Source organism: Phocoena sinus, chromosome 13 (genome assembly GCF_008692025.1).
Source record: "Phocoena sinus isolate mPhoSin1 chromosome 13, mPhoSin1.pri, whole genome shotgun sequence".
Classification (NCBI taxonomy): Eukaryota; Metazoa; Chordata; class Mammalia; order Artiodactyla; family Phocoenidae; genus Phocoena; species Phocoena sinus.
Window position 1 is genome coordinate 31,311,480 of NC_045775.1, and position 19,903 is coordinate 31,331,382.

Genomic DNA, 19,903 nt, shown 5'->3' on the forward strand with positions numbered 1-19,903 from the left:
AAAAGACAGCAGGGGGGCTTCCCTGGTGGTGCAGTGGTTGAGCGTCTGCCTGCCGATGCAGGGGACGCGGGTTCGTGCCCTGGTCCGGGAGGATCCCACGTGCCGTGGAGCAGCTGGGCCCGTGAGCCATGGCCACTGAGCCTGCACGTCCGGAGCCTGTGCTCCGCAGCAGGAGGGACCACAGCAGTGAGAGGCCTGCGTACCGCAAAAAAAAAAAAAAAGACAAGAGGTGTAGCTATACTTAGACAAAATAGCCTTTAAGTCAAATACTGTAACAAGAGACAAAGAAGATCATCATATAAAGATAAAGGGGTCAATTCATCAAGGGAATCTAACAATTGTAAGTATTTATGCTCCCAACATCAGCGCACCTAAGTATATAAAGCAAATATTAACATAATTGAAGAGAGAAATAGACAGCAACACAAAAATAATAAGGGACTTTAATACCACACTTTCAACAATGGTCAGATCATCCAGAAAGAAAAATCAGTAAAGAAATATTGGACTTGAACTATAATTTAAGCCAAATGGATCTAACAGACATACACAGAACATTCCATTCAAAGCAGGAGACTACATTTTCTTCTCAAATGCACATGGAATATTCTCCAGGACGATCATATCTTAGGCTATAAAAATAAGTCTTGACAAACTTAAGAAGACTGAAATCAGATCAAGCATCTTTTCTAACCACAATGGTATGAAACTAGAAATCAATAACAGAAGGAAAACTGAAAACTCATAAATATGTGGACATTAATAACATGATCCTGAATAACCAATGGGTCAAAGACAAATCAAGAGGGAAATTTTAAAATATCTTTAACAATTGAAGTGGAAAACACAACATACCAAACTTATGGGATGCAGCAAAAGGAGTTCTAAGAGGGACAGTTTAGAGCAATAAATGCCTACATTACGGAAAAGAAAAGATCTCAAATAAACAATCTAAATTTACACCTCAAGGAACCAGAAAAAAGAACAAACTAAGCCCAAACTAAGCCAAACTAACTATACCCAAACTAAGTCCAAAGTTAGTATTATGCATAATAGGAGCACCAGAAGGATAGGGGGGAGAGAGAAAGAGAAAAGAGCAGAAAAAATATTAAAAGAAATAACAGCAGAAGACTTCTCAAATTTATTGAAAGACAATAACCTACACAGCCAGGAAGCTCTAAGGAGTCCAAGTAGGATACACCCATAGATCCCTAAACAGACACAGTATGTAAAAATGCTGAAAGTTAAAGACAAGGAGAAATCCTGAAAGCATTTAGAGAAAAACAACTTGACACTTCCAGATATAAACCCAGTAAGATTAACAGTTGACTTTCTGGCAGAAACGATGGAGGCCAGAAGGCAGTGACATAATACATTCAAAGGACTTAAAGAAAAGAACTGTCAACCAATAATCCTATATCCAGAAAAGCTATCTTTCAAGAATGAAGGTGAAATTAAAAGTTTCTCAGATAAAAGCAGAGAATTTGTCGACAGCAGACCTGAGTTACAAAAATATACTAAAGGAAGTTCTTCAAGCTAAAGCAAGTGACCCTAGATAATTTGAATCCACACACAAAAAAAGGAGCACCAATAAAGGTAATTGTGTAATTACAAAAAAAACCCAAAACACAGAAACCCCCTCCCCTCAAAACCAACAAAACAGTGTAAATGTATATTTTTCTCCTTTCTTCACATAACCAATTTAAAAAGCAATTGTATAAAATAATATGTACATAATGTAATATCGGACCTGTGATGTACAGAAATGTAATATATTTGCCAATAATGAACAAAGCAGATCAGTGGGAGCATAGTTGTATTGGGTTAAGAAAATGATTACAGATGGTAAAGTAATAACTGTAACAATGTACAGCTGGGGAAGCAACCTAAGTGTCCACTGACAGATGATTGGATAAAGAAGACGTGGTAATATATACACAATGGAATATTACTCAGCCATAAAAAAGAATGAAATAATGCCATTAGCAACAACATGGATGGACCTAGAGATTATCATACTAAGTGAAGTAAGTCAGACAGAGAAAGACAAGTATCATACGATATTGCTTTATAAGGAATCTAAAAAAAAAATGATACAAATGAACTTATTTACAAAACAGAAATGGACTCACAGACATAAAAAATAAACTTATGGGGCTTCCCTGGTGGCACAGTGGTTGAGAGTCCACCTGCCGATGCAAGGGACATGGGTTCGTGTCCCGGTCCGGGAAGATCCCACATGCCGTGGAGCGGCTGGACCCATGAGCCATGGCCGCTGAGCCTGCGCGTCCGGAGCTTGTGCTCCGCAACGGGAGAGGCCACAACAGTGAGAGGCCCGCATACCGCAAAAAAAAAATAAATAAAAAATAAACTTATGGTTACCAAAGAGGGAAAGGGGGAGGGGTAAATTAGGAGTGTTGGATTAAAATATACACACTACTATATATAAAATAGATAAGCAATAAGGACCTATTGTATAGCACAGGGAACAATACTCAGTATCTTATAATAACCTATAATGGAAAAGAATCTAAAAAAGAATATAAATACACACACACACACACGTATAACTAAATCACTTTGCTGTACACCTGAAACTAACACAACATTTTAAATCAACTACATTTCAATTAAAAAAAAAAAGAATGTACAGTTGCATTTGTAATATTAATAGATGTAATATGTATAACAATAATACTGCAAAAAGGAGGGGAAAGGAATACAGCTGTATGAGAGTAACATTTCAATACACTACTAAAATTGAGCTAGTATAAATGTGAAGCTGATTCTGATATGTCAAGATGTACAAGATAAACCTTTGGGCAGTCACTAAAAAACAAAACAAAAACTCAAAAAAATATCGTGAAAAAAATCATTAAAGAAATTAAAATACTTAATTATAAAATGTTCATTTAATGATAATACAAAAGAAAGCAGTAAAGTAGGAACAGAGAAACAAAATAGACAAGAGACATATAGACAACAAAAAGTAGAAGGGTAAATGTAAATTCCACTATACCAATAACATTAAACGTGAATGGATTGAACAATTCAATCAAAAGATAAATTATCAGACTGTATAAAAACAAGAATCAACTATATGCTATCACTTTAAATTCAAAGATACAAATAAATGAAAAGTAAAAGGATGGAAAAAGACAAATCATGCAAACAGCAACCACAAGAAAGTTGGAGTGACTATACTAATATCAGACGAAATAGACTTTAAAGCAAAAAATGTTGTTAGAGGGCTTCCCTGGTGGCGCAGTGGTTGAGAGTCCGCCTGCCAATGCAGGGGACACGGGTTCGTGCCCCGGTCCGGGAAGATCCCACATGCCATGGAGCGGCTGGGCCTGTGAGCCATGGCCGTTGAGCCTGCGCGTCCAGAGCCTGTGCTCCGCAACGAGAGAGGCCACAACAGTGAGAGGCCCGCGTACCGCAAAAAAAAAAAAAAAAAAAAAAAAGTTCTTAGAGATAAAGAACATTTCATAATGATAAGAGAGTTAATCCATGAGGAAGATATTAACAATTACAAATACATTGCACCTAATAACACAGCACCAGAATACATAAAGCAACAATTGACAGAAATAAACAGAGAGGACTTCCATGGTGGTGCAGTGGGTAAGAATCCACCTGCCAATGCAGGGGACACAGGTTTGAGCCCTGGCCTAGGAAGATCCCACAGGCGATGGAGCAACTAAGCCCGTGCACCACAACTACTGAGCCTCCATGCCACAACTATTGAAGCCCGTGTGCCCTAGAGCCCACGCGGCACAACTACTGAGCCCATGCACAGCAACTACTGAAGCCCGCAAGCTCTAGGGCCTGCATGCTGCAAGTACTGAAGCCCGTGCACCTAGAGCCCAAGGGAAGCCACCGCAATGAGAAGCCCATGCACTGCAATGAAGAGTAACCCCTGCTCACTGCGACTAGAGAAAGCCTGCATGCAGCAACGAAGACCCAGTGCAGCCAAAAAATAAAAAAAAGAAATGGACAGAGAAATAGACAATGCATAACAGTAGGAAACTTCAATACCCACTTTCAACAATGGTAAAGAACAACTACTGTAAGTCCCCTACATACGAACGAGTTCTGTTCTGAGAGCTCATTCGTAAGTCCAATTTGTTCCTAAGTCCAACAAAGTTAGCCTAGGTACCCAACTAACCCCATTCGCTATATACTGCTGCTTTTACGCTTGCTTCTGGACATCCTGGGCTTGAAATAAAGATACTGTACTACTGTACTCTATACAGTACTGTACTGTAAAGTACACAAAAGCACAACTACTTGTAGAGGATGCACACGTGACGATGTTCGCCAGACACATGAGCTAACTTATGTGATCGGACATGCAAACACATGTTCACATCTTTGAAACTTCACAACTTGAAGGTTCGTATGTAGGGGACTTACTGTAGACAGAAGATCAATAAAGAAATAGAAGACTTGAAACACAGTATAAACCAACTAGACCTAAGAGACATCTATAGAACACTCTACCCAACAAAAATATACATTTTCCTTATGTGTATAAGGAAACTTTTCCAGGACAGACTATATGTTAGGCTCTAAAAAAAAAACCTCAATAAATTTTAAAAGACAGAAATGATACAAAGTATGTTTTGCAACCATAGTGGAATGAAATCTGAAATCAAAAGCAGGGAAATATCTGGAAACTTCACAAACATGTAGAAATTAAACTAGGTCTCTTGATAGTCCTTTCTTCAAAATCCTTCATAATTATTCATATTTATTGTTTCTTTTATGTTTATCTTCCCTCCCCAAAAGCTCTCTGAGGGCAAGGATTATGTCTATTTTGATTACCAATGTACCTCTAACACAATGTCTGACATATAGAAGAAATTCAATATGTATTTGAAGAATGGCTGAAGGTTGAATAAACGACTGATGTGAGAATGGAGATTCATTCATTTATTTATTCATTCCACAAATATTTATTAAGCACTTATTACGTGCCAAGTCCTAGGGATATAACAGCAAAGACAACAAAAATTCCTGCCTCATGAAGCTTATCTTCTACAGAGTAAGACAGACGATAACTAAATACATAATATCAGTTAAGTGCTATGAAGAAAATACAAAACTCTGAGAGTGCTATTTTAGATAGAGCAGTTGAGTTAGAGTGGTCATCTTTCTGAGGTCATATTGAGCAGACACTTGATCATTCAGAAAATGAGTCATGAAATATTTGTGAAAAGTACATTATAAGCAGAAGCAATAGTAGGTGAAAAGGGGCCAAGTCCAGAACATCTTCAGTGCACTGGGCCGGATGAAGAGTAAGGAGTCTGGTGGGTCTGCAATATAGTGAGCAAACGAGATGAGGTCAGAAAGTAGACGGCCATGTAGGTCCTGGGAAGAACTTTGAATTTTATTCTAAATATAACAGAAAGTCACTAGAGAGCAGAAGCAAAAGCTTGGTACGACTGACTTAGGTTTTAAAACAATTACTCTAAAAAGGGAACCCTCCTACACTGTTGGTGGGAATGTAAATTGGTAGAGCCACCATGGAGAACAGCATGGAGGTTCCTTAAAAAACTAAAAATAGAGCTACCATATGATCCCACAATCCCACTCCTGGGCATATATCCATAGAAAAACATGGTTAGAAAGGATACACGCACCCCAATGTTCACTGCAGCACTGTTTACAATAGCCAAGACATGAAAGCAACCTAAATGTCTATCGACAGATGAATGGATAAAGAAGATGTGGTACACATATATAATGGAATATTACTCAGCCATTAAAAAGAATGAAATAATGTAGGGGACTCCCCTGGTGGTCCAGTGGTTAAGACTCCGTGCTCCTAACACAGGAGGCCCGAGTTCGATCCCTGGTCAGGGAACTACATCCTGCATTCTGCAACTAAGAGCCCACATGTCACAGCTAAAGATCCCACGTGCCGCAACTAAAGATCCCACATGCTGCAACGAAGATCCCATGTGCTACAACTAAGACCCGGCGCAGCAAAATAAATAAATAAATAAATATTTAAAAATAAAGAAAGAAAGAATGAAATAATGCCATTTGCAGCAACATGGATGGACCTGGAGATTATCATACTAAGTGAAGTAAGTCAGACAGAGAAAGACAAATATATGATATGGCTTATATGCGGAATCTTAAAAGAAAAAGATACAAATGAACTTATTTACAAAACAGAAACAGACTCACAGACTTAGAGAACATCGCAGACTTAGAGAACAAACTTACGGTTACCAGGAGGGAAGGGTGCGGGGGAGGGATAGACTGGGAGCTTGGGATTGACATATACACACTGCTCTATTTAAAATAGATAACCAGGGACTTCCCCGGCGGTCCAGTGGTTGAGACTTCACCTTCCAATGCAGGGGGTGTGGGTTCAATCCCTGGTTGGGGAGCTAAGATCTCACATGCCTTGCAGCCAAAAAACCAAAACATAAAACAGAAGCGATATTGTAACAAATTCAATAAAGACTTTAAAAATGGTCCGTATCAATAAAATCTTTAAAAAATAAAATAAGATAAAATAGGAAACCAACAAGGACTTACTGTATAGCACAGAGAACTTTGCTCAATATTCTATAATAACCTAAATGGGAAAAGAATTTGAAAAAGAATAGATACATGCATATATATATATATATAACTGAATCACTTTGCTGTACACCTGAAACTAACACAACATCAAGTATATTTGTCAATCAAATATACTCCAATAGAAAAATAAAATTTTTTTAAACATTCAGATTAAAATTATCTAGAAAAAAAATTACTCTAGCTGTTTTGTGAAGAATAAAAAGTCTTTAGGGAGGTGAGGAGAACCAGGAGGCCAGTTAGAAACTACTGCAGTTGTTCAGGTCTGGAGATAAAAAACAAAACAAAACAAACAAAAAAACCACAGTGAGATGGACTAGGGTGGGAGCAAGTGGAGCTGAAAAGTGGCCATAGATTCTCAATGTATTTTAACAGTAGATCAATTATATGCAAGGAATGAGAAAGAAGTGTCTAGAATTACTTTAAGATTTTAGGGCCTAGATTAACTAGGTGAATAGGGGTCCTGTGCTCAGCCATGTGATCAAAATGGGAATAGTGGGGAGGAAAAGATATGGGGAGTGTCACAAGTTCAGAATGAATGTTACATTTGAGATGTCTTCTAGATATTCAAATGGAGATATGTAGAAGGTATTAATAGTTGGAAATACAAGTCTGCATTGAGGGGAAAGGTAAGATTTTTCATTTACTTCTCTAAAACTCCTATAAGTTAAATATCATTTTCTATATTTTATAGCAGAGGAAACTAGAGAACAGATAAATTACATGACTTGCCTAATGTCACCAACTATAGAAGCAAAGTCTGGAGCCAGGGTTTGAAACAATCCATTCAACTCCAAAGATGAAATTCTTTCCCCCATATTTCCCTCTTACCCCCCAAACATGTACTTTGTATCTTCAATTCAAAACTTAGTGTTGGGACTTCCCTGGTGGTCCAGTGATTAAGAATCCACCTTCCAGTGCAGGGCACGCGGGTTCGATCCCTGATCAGGGAACTAAGATCCCACATGCCACGGGGCAACTAAGCCCACGTGCCACAACTACTGACCCCGGCGCACTGCAATGAATATCCCGCGTGCCACAAACTAAGACCCGACGCAGCTAAATAAAATAAATAAAATGAAAAACAAAACAAAGCCAAGCCCCCCCCCCTTGATTTATGCCTGGGTCTTAATTTTGTAAAGGTGACTGAGTGCTGACAACAGAGAGATCAATATCACTGAAAGAAAAGTTTAATGTTACTTACAACTCCCCTAGAAAGGAGAGGCATGCCATGCCACGGTGGGCCACAGGGGGAAGCACCAGTGTCAGGAGGAGGCAGAAAGGAACAAGAGTAAGGCATAGGCTGTAGCCTTTCTTGGGTTTTCCACGGGAAAGGCGAGGCAGGGCAGGGTAATCAGTTTAGGATTGGCTCGTTTGAGCAATTCCCACAGACGCTGAGGCATAGGGTACCTGGCCCCAGACTGATTTAGGGCAGGGGAACTACTAGCTTGGCGGTTAGGCAAAGGAGGTGGTTGGAAGTGGATGCAGGACTGGTTGTTTTGCATATGAAAGGCGCGCTCACAGGTTAATTGTTAATTAGCTAGCCCTGGGAATGGCAGTTTCTTCCCGGCCAGGTAGGCCCACAAGACGCCAAAATCTGGGAAGATTCCAACAATCTTTGTTCACCGTGGACACAGGAACCTAAGTTTGGCTGGAAGAGTATCCTTTGTTTAACATCCAAGTTTGGCTCCCAGGAACAGAATCACCAAGCTGGGCGCTGAAAACTGACCACAAACCATTCCCCTCCCAGGCAAATCTCTGACTCATCCCATATATCCAGCTCCTTGCAGATACCCAGACCTGGTACCTTTCTTCCAGCATACATCGCAGCAAATCCTCTCCCCAAATAGCCACCCAGTGGAGATGGAGACAGAGACAGGAAACGAAACCTGAGCCCCTCCAATCCCACCCTTTATCCTGCTCCGAGCCTGAATTCAGCTCCCCCCGCCTCCAGCCTGAGCGTGGACAGCCTCAGCTGCCGACCCCCGCCAGGCCCGGTCTCAGGGCCTGGGATCCTAATGCCCCAGACTCACCGGCCCCTGCCAGAAAGGCTGTATCCCACCGGGCCGGGAGGCGCCTCAGACCCTGACCACTCCGGGAGAGGGAGTTGGTAGAAGGGTCCGCACACTGACTACTGGGGCGACGCGCAGACCACGCACACGGAAATACATCCCTCATACGCGGCAAGGGAGGCCGCCCCGGGCTCGCAGCGCTGCTTCCCGTGGCGTCTGTTAGGACGCGGCGCCCACCGGGATCTCACCTGGAGCAGCTCCGCAGCGGCCCAGCTGCAGCGGCCCAGCCCTGGCGCCTTCTGATTCGCTCAACCTCGGGCCTTTGCCTATTCGCTTCCGGGTGAGAGGTGCCTGGTCGCCCTAGCAACCAAGTCGCAGTCTGCGCTGAGCTACTGTTTCCTTCCCTCCAGGCCACAGAGCTGGCGGCCAAGGGGGAATCGCAGAGTCCAGAAAATCTCCCCAGCACCCCTGTGTCAAGTGAGTGTCCCATCCTCCCAACGCCCCTTTAAGTAGAGCTCGCACTGAGCCGGAGCTCGGCCCCTGGCAACTCCCGTACAGGTGTGACATATTTCCTGAGCGTGGTGGGATGGGGGCGCGGAGAACCCGTGCTGTGGGAATCTGGAGACCTGGATTCTAGCTCTCATTCGGCCATCGATTCGCTGTTGTGACACCTTAGGGAAGTGCCAACGTCTCTGGTTTCAGTTTCCTCTCTGTTGTCAGTCTCGATCTCTTAGGTTCCCTCCCTCTAGCTCCAAAGTTTCGGACGTGGAACCATTTAAGGGCAATTGAAATACTTCGGTTTCTTGTGTGATCACGTTTAGTGCTCTGCTTAGTAAGCCTTTAACGATTGCTTCCCAAGTGCCACTCATTCACTAAACTTTCAGTTCCTACCAGTAAGTGCTAAGCACTGAGCTGGACACGAGGGTGGGAAAAGAGATTTAACTAATCTGTGATCCTGACCCAGAGAAGTGGAGTGTGAGAAGGGATTCTGGCACAAAAGCGTTATTTTAATAGGGCCCTAAGTACTACATTAGGGGTAGACCTCCTGGGGGCTCCTGGAGGAGTCTGGGGGTGAGGGGAGATATGAAAGGCCTTGTCAGGTGATATCTGTTTTCCTTTACGCCTCTTTCTGGGAAAAATTTTCAACCTTGTGTTCCAGTTCACTAATTTACTTTTCAACGGTATTCATTCTGCTATTCAGCCCTTCTAAAGAGGTTTATTTCAACAATTACATTATTCATTTCCTAGATTGCTAATTATTTTTTCATAAGCAGCTGCTCCTGTCTCAAGGCTGCTATACCCTCCCTTTCTCTCTGATGATGTTTAAGTCTTCTGCCTATTGTGTTATTAACTCTGTTTCCTCAGAGGGGATGAGCTTCCAGCCTTTCTCAACTGGCACTCATTAATTTTTCAATTAAAAAGATCAGTTCTCTTGTCCCATCCACAGAGATTCTGATTCAGCAGTGTGGAAGGGCGTAGGAACTTGTAAAGCATCCCAGATGATTCTAATGGATGGCCACACTTTGAGTACCATTCTAGTAGACTATTGTCCTAGAAGTTATAGTTTACTTATCTTCACATACGTTTTCTTCAGTATTGGCAAAAATTAGTTTCTAACGTTTTAGTCCACTAAATGTCCCAGGGCCCTGAGGCATCAATTCCACCCCTCCTCCACCCCCTAGGCCTGCGGTTGTCTTTGTCCCTTTTTCACCTGGTCTCCATTCCAATATCATTCTGTTTGGACCCCACTCCCTCCCCCATCCCTTCTCACTTACTATCTTTCTTTATTTTCTATTTCCTTCCACTGCCAAAGCAGAGAGTGCTCACTACCTTACCTCTGTGGGACAATCAATAGATCATATACCCAAGAGAAATAAAAATATATGTCCACACAAAAAATTATACATGAATGTTCATAGCATTATTCATAACAGCCAAAACTGGAAACAACCCAACTGGCCATCAACTGATGAATAGATAAACAAAATGTGTTATTTTTGTAGCATGGACTATTCGGCAATGAAAAGTGGTGAAATACTGATACATGCTACAGCATGGATGAACCTTGAAGCTAAGTAAAAGAAGCTAATCACAAAGGACCACATATTGTATGATTCCATTTCTATGAACTATCTAGAATACACCAGTACATAGAGACAGAGAGTAGATTAGTGGATACCAGGGGTTGGGTGAGTTTTAGGGTAATGGAGAGTAACTGCTAATATGTACAGGATTTCTTTTGGGGGTGATTAAAATATTGAAAAATTAGATTGTGGTGACAGTTACACAACTCTGAGTATGCTAAAAAATGAATTTTGTATACTTTTAAAGGGTAACTTTGGTGGTATGTGAATTATATATTAATAAAGCTGTTATAATAAACAAGTAAAAACTGATCATCTAGACAAAATCATTTATTTCCCCAGGACCCTACACTAGACTATGGAAATGCCAAGTAATCATGATATGCTTGTGATCATATGACGTGAGTCTATTTGGTTAGCTCTTAAAGCAAATATGTTATAGGTCTTATGATGTAAAAATATTTAAGCTTATGTGACTTTTCTGAAATCTTTTAAAACAGCTCCAGAAGTATTTAAGATAAACTTTATATTTCCGAATGGAGACAAGTATGGTAAGCATACATTTCAATTACTTTTTTCTATACAGACTAAAATTAAGTAGATTAAGGGTACAAAACTGAGACTGTTACACTTTATAAAACTACTACTGAGATATTAACTCCATTAAATAAAATAACATAGAAGTACTAATGGAGGAACAGATTTTAAATCTAAACTCCAATGTTAAGTATAGACAGTGTGCCTTGGAAAGCTATGGGAGGGCCATAGCCATATGTCAATCTTCTGGGCCCTTGAGCGTCAATGATTACAAGACCTCGGTCCACAGAGCTCCTCATCTCTGGTCTCATCAGTTTCAGTGCTAGGAAGCCAAAGAGACCCATAGGGGATGCAGTTCTGATTAAGCCTGAGCATAAATATTTTATTATCTAGTCAAACAGGGTTCCCTTTTATAATCCTCAGTATTTCTCTCTTGTTTAGATGGGGATTGTACAAGAACATCTTCTGGAATATTTGAGAGAAATGGCATAGGTATTCATACCACTCCTAATGGGATTGTCTACACAGGAAGCTGGAAAGATGACAAGGTATTATTGTTGTTTTGAGCATTGATAGTGGATAAGTAACTCTATTGGTTAAATGATTCCAGGCATTTCACCATTAATCAAAAAACACATATGAGTAGACCATGCAATAAAAATAAAAAATGATTATATTTAACATATATGAACATAAGAATAGTATTAAACTCATGCAGAGAGCTAATTATCATCATTATCATCTTTCTTATTTCCTATTCATTGAGCAAAGTGAACTCATTACATAGTTTTCTCATTGAATCCTCATAGCAGCCTCATGAGTCAGATACCATTAATGTTCCTATTTTACAATTGAGGGAAATCAGGCTCAGATTTCTTGCCCAGCTAGTAAGTGATGAAACAAAAATGTGTTCTCAGGTCTGCCTGAATACAAATTTTTGTTCTTAACAACTTCTTTGTGCCATTTCTGGGCTAACTAAACTGATTGTCCTTTAAGCTTTTTGATATAGTCAAGGTATCTTGAGGACTCCTGTTATTATCATCATGGACCCCCAAAATGTTCAAGTGCCCCAGATCAGAAACATTGACTTGGTGAGCTTCACAGAAAGATACATACAAAGGACTGTGATAAAATGTTATCTTATTTTTGTGAAAATAAAGGATGATACAATGATAGATTAAATAATAACAAAGTAGATGATAGACATGTGTACATTTTTGAAATGTTCTAGGGAACTGAAGATTAGTTACTGAGGTAATTTCCTTTGTTACAAACAGATGAATGGTTTTGGAAGACTTGAGCATTTTTCAGGAGCAGTATATGAAGGAAACTTTAAGGACAATATGTTTCATGGACTGGGGACTTATACATTCCCAACTGGGGCAAAGTACACTGGAAATTTCAATGAAAATAGGTAAGTTTAAAATAAAATGTCATTGTAGTTCTAAAAGAGTCTTTTCAGGCACATTCGCTTAAAAACTTAGTTGATGCTAAATTTCTTTTGTAATGTATTTAGTTAAAATATATTTATAATATATTTTGGAAAATTTGGGTTCTATGTTGGGGAAAAAAATGTTATAAGAGAGGCTAAGGCCATCATGAGCCTCCAAAAGAAAATATCATTCTTGGTGATAATCTATTAGACTTTTCATTTATTTCCTCTTGACTTCTGTTCCTATAGAACTTTTTGCAGTCATATTGGAAATGGAAAGCTTGTTGCAATTATTGACAATATTTAGGCCAAAAATTATTTTCACTTGAAATATCTTGATAAACTTTTGTTTTTAGTTTTAAATTTTATTTTTTCTTCCAGTTTGAGATATAATTGGCATACACTGCTGTATAAATTCAAGGTATACAGCATAATGATTCGACTTACATACATCATGAAGTGATTACCACAGTAAATTTAGTGAACATTCATCATCTCACAATGACACAAAATAAAAGAAAAAAATATTTTTCCTTGTGATGAGAACTAAGGATTTTCTCTCTTAACAACTTTTACATATAACATACAGCAGTGTTAATATATTTATCATGTTGTACATCACATCCCTAGTACTTTATTTATCTTGTAACTGGAAGTTTGTACCTTTTGACCACCTTCCTCCAAATCCCTACCCCTACCCTCCACCATGTATCTTCCCAAGCTTAATCCTCACACCAAATACCATGCCGTGTCATCTAGAAGTTCATGGTTCATTTATAACTACCCCTTTATTATTTCCAGAATTGAAAATGCAACCTAATTGCCATGAAGTGGTTGATACATATTGAGGAGGGTAGAAAGTGTTCACCTATTCTGATGCCAAGTCTGTGATGACAACATGTAAACTTTTCCCACTGATGTTAATAAAGGGAGAAAACTCTAACCCATGGGATAAAGGTCTGTTTGGTTATGTGAAGTGCATTTTCACCACTCTGAAGAGTCCAGAAAACACCAGCATAGAGCATAGCACCTCAAACATAGTTGAAGGTCAATAAACATTGGTTGAATAAATGAATGAACTAATTAAGCCAGATAACCAATATAAACTTTTTTGACTGTTTTGGTCTAAACTAAGCATATGTAATCCTAAAATCTTAGACACCAAAATTTGTATAATGACAATTTTTGTTTGGAATAGTAATTTCTTTTTTTGTTTGTAGGATGTGAAAGCAGGATGTCAGGTTTTAGAACAAAACTTGATAATGGAAAGATATAATTCTTCAGACATAGTATATAATATACTGGACAATCATATCTGGACTGTAAATTTTGGGTCTTGGTTAATGAACACACTTATTTTTTACTATTACAGGGTGGAAGGTGAAGGACAATATACTGATATCCACGGACTAGAATGGTGTGGTAACTTTCATTTCACAGCTGCTCCAGGCCTGAGGCTAAAGCTCCACATGTAGATATTCTGCATTGAAGTTTTAATGTGGTAATTGCAGCTTTTAGTTGTAAGGAAAACAACTAAATGTCATCTGCAGTAACTTCATACACTACCTATATATTGTAATTTTGCCAATAAAACCATCACTCCTTTATGCTTTTTTGAACTTTCTTTTGATCATCTTATAATTAGTTTAAAATAAATTATGTAGGGACTGCCCTGGTGGTCCAGTGGTTAAGACTCCGTGCTTCCACTGCAGGGGGCACAGGTTCAATACCTGGTCCGGGAACTAAGATCCTGAATGCCACACGGTGTGGCCAAAAAAGGGGGGGAAAAAAAAAGAAAGAAAAGAAATTAATGTGATTCAATAGAGAGTTTGCTCATTTTAAGAAAAACTATGCAGATCTTGACAAAGTCAATTTCCAATCCTGTGCCTGAGTTTTGTCATCTTTAAAAAGTGTATCTGGGCTTCCCTAGTGGTGCCGTGGTTAAGAATCCACCTGCCAACGCAAGGAACAAGGGTTTGAGCCCTGGTCTGGGAAAATCCCACATGCCGCGGAGCAGCTAAGCTCGTGCACCCCAACTACTGAGCCTGCGCTCTAGAGCCCGTGAGCCACAACTACTGAAGCCCGCGCGCCTAGAGCCCGTGCTCCGCAGCAAGAGAAGCCACTGCGATGAGAAGCCCGCGCACCGCAACGAAGAGTAGCCCCCGCTTGCTGCAACTAGAGAAAGCCCACGCGCAGCAATGAAGACCCAACACAGCCAAAAATAAAATAAATGTATATATATATATAAAAAGTAGGGCTTCCCTGGTGGCGCAGTGGTTGAGAGTCCGCCTGCCGATGCAGGGGACACGGGTTCGTGCCCCGGTCCGGGAAGATCCCACATGCCGTGGAGTGGCTAGGCCCGTGAACCACGGCCGCTGAGCCTGCTCATCCGGAGCCTGTGCTCCTCAACGGGAGAGGCCACACAGTGAGAGGCCCGCATACTGAAAAAAAAAAAAAAAAAAAAAAAGAGTATATCTGTGTGTTAAAGGAAACTATCAAGAAAATGAAAGAACAATCCACAGAATAGGAGAAAACATTTGCAAATCATATATCTGGTAAAGGTTTAGTTTTCAGTATACAGAACTCATATATAAATATATATAAATAAAAAGACAACCCAGTTTAAATATGGACAAAGGATTTGCATAGACATTTCTTCAGAGAAGATATACAAATGTCTGATAAGCAAACGAAAGATGTTCAACATTATTACTCTTTAGGGAAATACGAATTAAACCCACAATAAGATACCACTTCCCAGGACTTCCCTGGTGGCGTAGTGGTTAAGACTCCGTGCTCCAAATGCAGGGGGCTTGGGTTCGATCCCTGGTCAGAGAACTAGATCCCATGTGCATGCTGCAACTAAGAGTTCACATGGCACAACAAAGGAGCCTGCCTCCCACAACTAAGGAGCCCATGTGCCACAACTAAGGAGCCTGCCTGCCACAACTAAGACCTGGCACAACCAAATAAATAAATATTAAAAAAAAATACCACTTCCCAATCTCTAGGATGGCTATATTTAAAAAGACATAATAACAGAGATTGGCAAGGATGTGGAGAAATTGGAAACCCCAAATATTTCTGGTGGGAATGAAAAATGGTACAGCCGCTGAGGAAAACAGTTTCTCAAAAAGTTGACATAGGACTTCCCTGGTGGCGCAGTGGTTAAGAATCCGCCTGCCAATGCAGCGGACACAGGTTCAAGCCCTGGTCCGGGAAGATCCCACATGCCGCGGAGCAACAAAGCCCGGGCACCACAACTACTGAGCCTGCGCTCTACAGCCCGTGAGCCACAACTACTGAAGCCTGCGTGCCACAACTACTGAAGCCTGCGTGCCGAGAGCCCATGCTCTGCAACAAGAGAAGCCACCACGATGTGAAGCCCACACGCTGCAATGAAGAGTAGCCCCTGCTCACCGCAACCAGAGAAAGCCCGTGTGCAGCAACAAAGACCCAACGCAGCAATAATAAAATATAAAATGAATAAATAAATCTTTAAAGAAAAAAAATTGACATATAATTACCATATGTCCCAGCAATTCCTAAGTATGCACCCAAGAAAATTGACTTGTATACAAATGTTTAGAACAGCACTATTCATACCAGCCCAATACTGAAAACCCAGATGTCCATCGACTGATGAATGGATAAATAAAATGTGATATATCTGTACAATGGAATGTTATTCAGCCATAAAAAGGAATGAAGTATTGACACATGCTCTAACATAAATCAACCTTGAAAACATTGTACTAAGTGAAAGAAGCCAGTCACAAAAGGCTACATATTATACGGCATTTTATGTGAAATGTCCAGAATAGGCAAATCCATAGAGGCAGGAAGTAGATTAGTGGTTGCCAGGGAGGAGGAGTTCAGAGGCATGGGGCTTCTCTTTGGGGTGATGCAAACGTTCTAGAATTAGTGGTTGCACAACTTGTGAACATGAAAAACCACTGCATTGTTCATATTAAAAGGGCAAATTTTATGTATGTTATGAGTAGGGGAGCAAAATTTGCCACCCCAAAATGTGTCTCTCTGGCATGAGGATTAATTTAGGGAGATTATTTTTAAGAAACAGAAGACTCCTGAAGTCTTTCTTTTTACCTCTGCCCTGAGCTGCCTAAAGAGTTTTGATAAAGGACCTCTTCCCAGAATAGAGGTATCTGCAAACAATTTAGGCTAGGTGTGGCGGGGGAAGCTGAGCAGGGCCTAGAGATCAGAGTCCACTCTGTAGCATTGCCTCTGCAGGGCCCAACAAACAGTTGTTTACCAAGCGTTTGCATTTGCGTTTCCATCTCCACTTGAACTGCCCTCCTTTGAAGTCCCAAACCACTACCCTCAACATCCTCTTTTGTCTTTAGCTGATATGGTTTTTAAGAGAGGGCTTTGGCCATTTTAGTGAGCTGTTCAGTTTTCCTGATTCCCTCCCACATTATTAAACTTTTGTTTGATTTTCTCCTGTTAATCTGTCTCATGTCAAATTCATTGTAATTCTTAGACCAGCCAGAAGAATCTAGAAGGGTAGAGGAAAATTTCTCTCTGACATAGGTGAGTTATACCTCAATTTTTAAAAAGTAGATCAGTGTGCGCTCATATATTCTATGCCTAAAAACCTTCTTTACCTTTTAGATAACATAATTTTGAAATTACCAAAGCAGTACATGACAGCTACATATTAAAATTACAATAAAGACCTTAGTGTTTTTACTGAAACTATTTCTCCAAAACTGACCCCCTGCAAGATGGTGCATGTAATAGATAACTTCCATATTATATAATATTTCTTCCCTCAAAATCTTGTGAAAATTTGTATTTCTCAATATATCATTGCTAAATCCTTTTTTATTTTTTGTTGTACTACTATAAATTTGGGTTGAGATGTCTTTTAAAATGTTGAAATTAAAATGGTATTTTTTATAGCTTCTCATGATAATAACTTTGTATTTAATTTCAAAAGACCCTATTTATAAGTGTTCAAAGATACATTTTAACAATTAGACATTTTGGATATGTTGCTTAGCATTAACTGGTATGGCTTTAGAATTAAATACTTTTATTGTACTGGAATTTATAAGGAGATAAATACTGGGCAAGTTAAGGTAAGGTGAGAGGATGTTTTCAGAGACCAGGACATATAATGCAAATTCAAAACTTCTGGAAAATATAGAAATATCTGCTTTACTGAAAACTAAATTTTCCCCAATATTTTTCTTCAAATTTTTTAAGGTAGCAAGATATATACTTTGCTTTTAAACTATTTAACTTTTATTGATATATAAGTAACTTTTCAATGCTCAAGTCTCCAGTTTTCTAAGATACTAAAGTCATTCCTCTTAAACAGTTTTCTTTCTTTTACTCCTTGAAACTAAATGCAGTTCAGTTATTTGATTAGTTGATGCTAGAATTTGACCTGGAGCTTATATAATTAGAAGAGACACTAGTTTTCCTCATTTAAAAGCCTAGTTAGCATATGACAGTCTCGTTTCCGGGGAAGTCAAACCTCTACTGCTTCTTTTTATAACATTTAAGTTAATTCAGAATCCAGATAAGCCTTGATCTGAGGATGATATAACCACAGCAAGCAACATGGGGTAAGTATGTGCTCTTATGTACTTTGAGAGGCATTGAGAGGGCAAATATTTTCATAAGAGAAGAAATCCCATAAATCCTTACTAACTTAGATTCAAAATATGCTAACTTTTATTTAAGGAAGTCATTTAAAGAAATTACTTTTTATTCAAAGTTAAAACAATTTGTTAAATATTCACTCATTTTCTTGCTTAATTTTTGTATGATGTCATAATCTGTCTTTAAAGGTTGTTAACTAATGAAACATTTAGCCTGAAGAGTTTTGCCTATTTACATATTTAGTTGAATCTGAATTAAAATTTGAGAGTAATCTTAAAGAAAGGATGACTGAATGCTTGTTTTACATGGCAGATAAACCCAATATGTGTATGTCTCTTCGGGATTAAGAATAAAGAATGGAAAAGATTAGGAATGGAGGGAGGTTAATTTATGACTTTTGTAACACAGAAAAGGGATAGAGGATTCTGTACAGAAAAATATGTGCTAATTAGTTACATAGGAACATTAGTGAGAAATCTAAATCCTTTGCAGGGGTTTTGGGAGCATGATGAGAAGAATTAGGTTTCACTTGAAAGCTTTCTATTCTTGAGAATAGGAATCCACTATAATTAGTATTTTATATGCTGAAACAATAGTATTCTGAAAAATATAGAAAGTTGCCTTTGTATAACCCTTTTGTCCTTTTTATAGCTCCTTTTAATATAAAATTATATTTGTTGCAAATGGTATAGCCATTTAACTAAAGGCACTTCTGAAGGATTTAGCATAAACAATCAGAAGTTCATACTAAAGAAATAACTTTTTTGACACACGTTTCTTCTAGTTTCCATGAATTTAATTAATATCTATGTTTTTGCTAATATCATGGGCTCTGAAATGCAATCTAAACCAGCTTGAAACCTCAGAGGCTTTTGAAAGGAAGACGATCATACTGTTGTTAATTTTTAATATAAATATAAAGGTTAATAGATAAGTGCCTCGTACAAATTTCACATACATTTGATTGATTTGATTGGCGACAGAGTTGATGAGACTCCTGGATTCTCTTTATTCCCCTCTTTCCTCTCTTTCTCTCTCTCCCTCTTCCTCCCTCTGCTTTTCTTTAATGACTGGAGCTCACCTTTTTGAGGGTCAAGGGTCACTCTAAGAATTTTTAGAAACCAGCCCACCCTCTCTGCAAAAAAATGTAAAATCACACCAAATTTTGCATATCATTTCAGGAGATTTACAGATGGCCTGACTGTGGACCCCAGGTTAAGGAATTTGATTTTGAATTTTAGGACTGGAGTATAAGTTGCTCAATATTTTTCTTAGCTTTTGAGTTTTTATTAAATGTAAGACTTTTTAAAATTAATAATTCCTGCTAATCTTCTCTCAGAGACAATGTCGAAGATGCTGATTCTCCCACTGACCAGCTCCCAACACACACACACACACACACACACACACACACACACACACACACGCAACTTACATGAGTGAAACACAGCTTAACCGATATCCATAGTTTTGACAATCACATTTCTGCTGTTTGTCTCCAGTGACTTGATTAATCACTTCTGCTTTCAAGAGTGCCAGGAATCACCTTGGGAATCACGGAAGAAAAAAATCCTCATTATTTTATTTCATGTATTGCTCTCAGTGCC

General features: G+C 39.1%; 2 protein-coding genes across 9 annotated transcripts in view; one reads left to right on the forward strand and one right to left on the reverse strand.

Annotated features, from left to right (window-relative positions):
- Nucleotides 1-8,974, reverse strand: part of DHX57 (DExH-box helicase 57) — a 57,067-nt gene extending 48,093 nt beyond the window's left edge. For 2 of the 5 annotated variants that reach the window (XM_032652574.1, XM_032652572.1), the window contains exon 1: nt 8,861-8,974. The gene's annotated coding sequence lies outside the window, so the exon portion shown is untranslated. Of the gene's footprint in view, nt 1-8,633 lie in introns of all 5 variants that reach the window. The other 3 variants (XM_032652578.1, XM_032652575.1, XM_032652573.1) reach the window with 3 other exon arrangements.
- On the forward strand, nt 8,946-14,272 carry MORN2 (MORN repeat containing 2). Of its 4 annotated transcripts, none has more exons than XM_032652581.1 (6): nt 9,007-9,089; nt 11,039-11,097; nt 11,197-11,247; nt 11,675-11,781; nt 12,511-12,647; nt 14,038-14,272. In XM_032652581.1, exons 5-6 carry the CDS (start codon nt 12,511-12,513, stop codon nt 14,138-14,140), a joined length of 240 nt encoding a protein of 79 aa, XP_032508472.1. In that variant the 5' UTR covers nt 9,007-9,089; nt 11,039-11,097; nt 11,197-11,247; nt 11,675-11,781; the 3' UTR covers nt 14,141-14,272. The 4 variants fall into 4 exon arrangements, with proteins under 4 accessions (XP_032508471.1, XP_032508472.1, XP_032508470.1 ...); XM_032652579.1 differs by having other exon boundaries at nt 9,039-9,089; nt 10,616-11,097; XM_032652582.1 differs by lacking the exon at nt 9,007-9,089 and adding an exon at nt 9,118-10,720.
- The last annotated feature ends 5,631 nt before the right edge of the window (nt 14,273-19,903 follow it).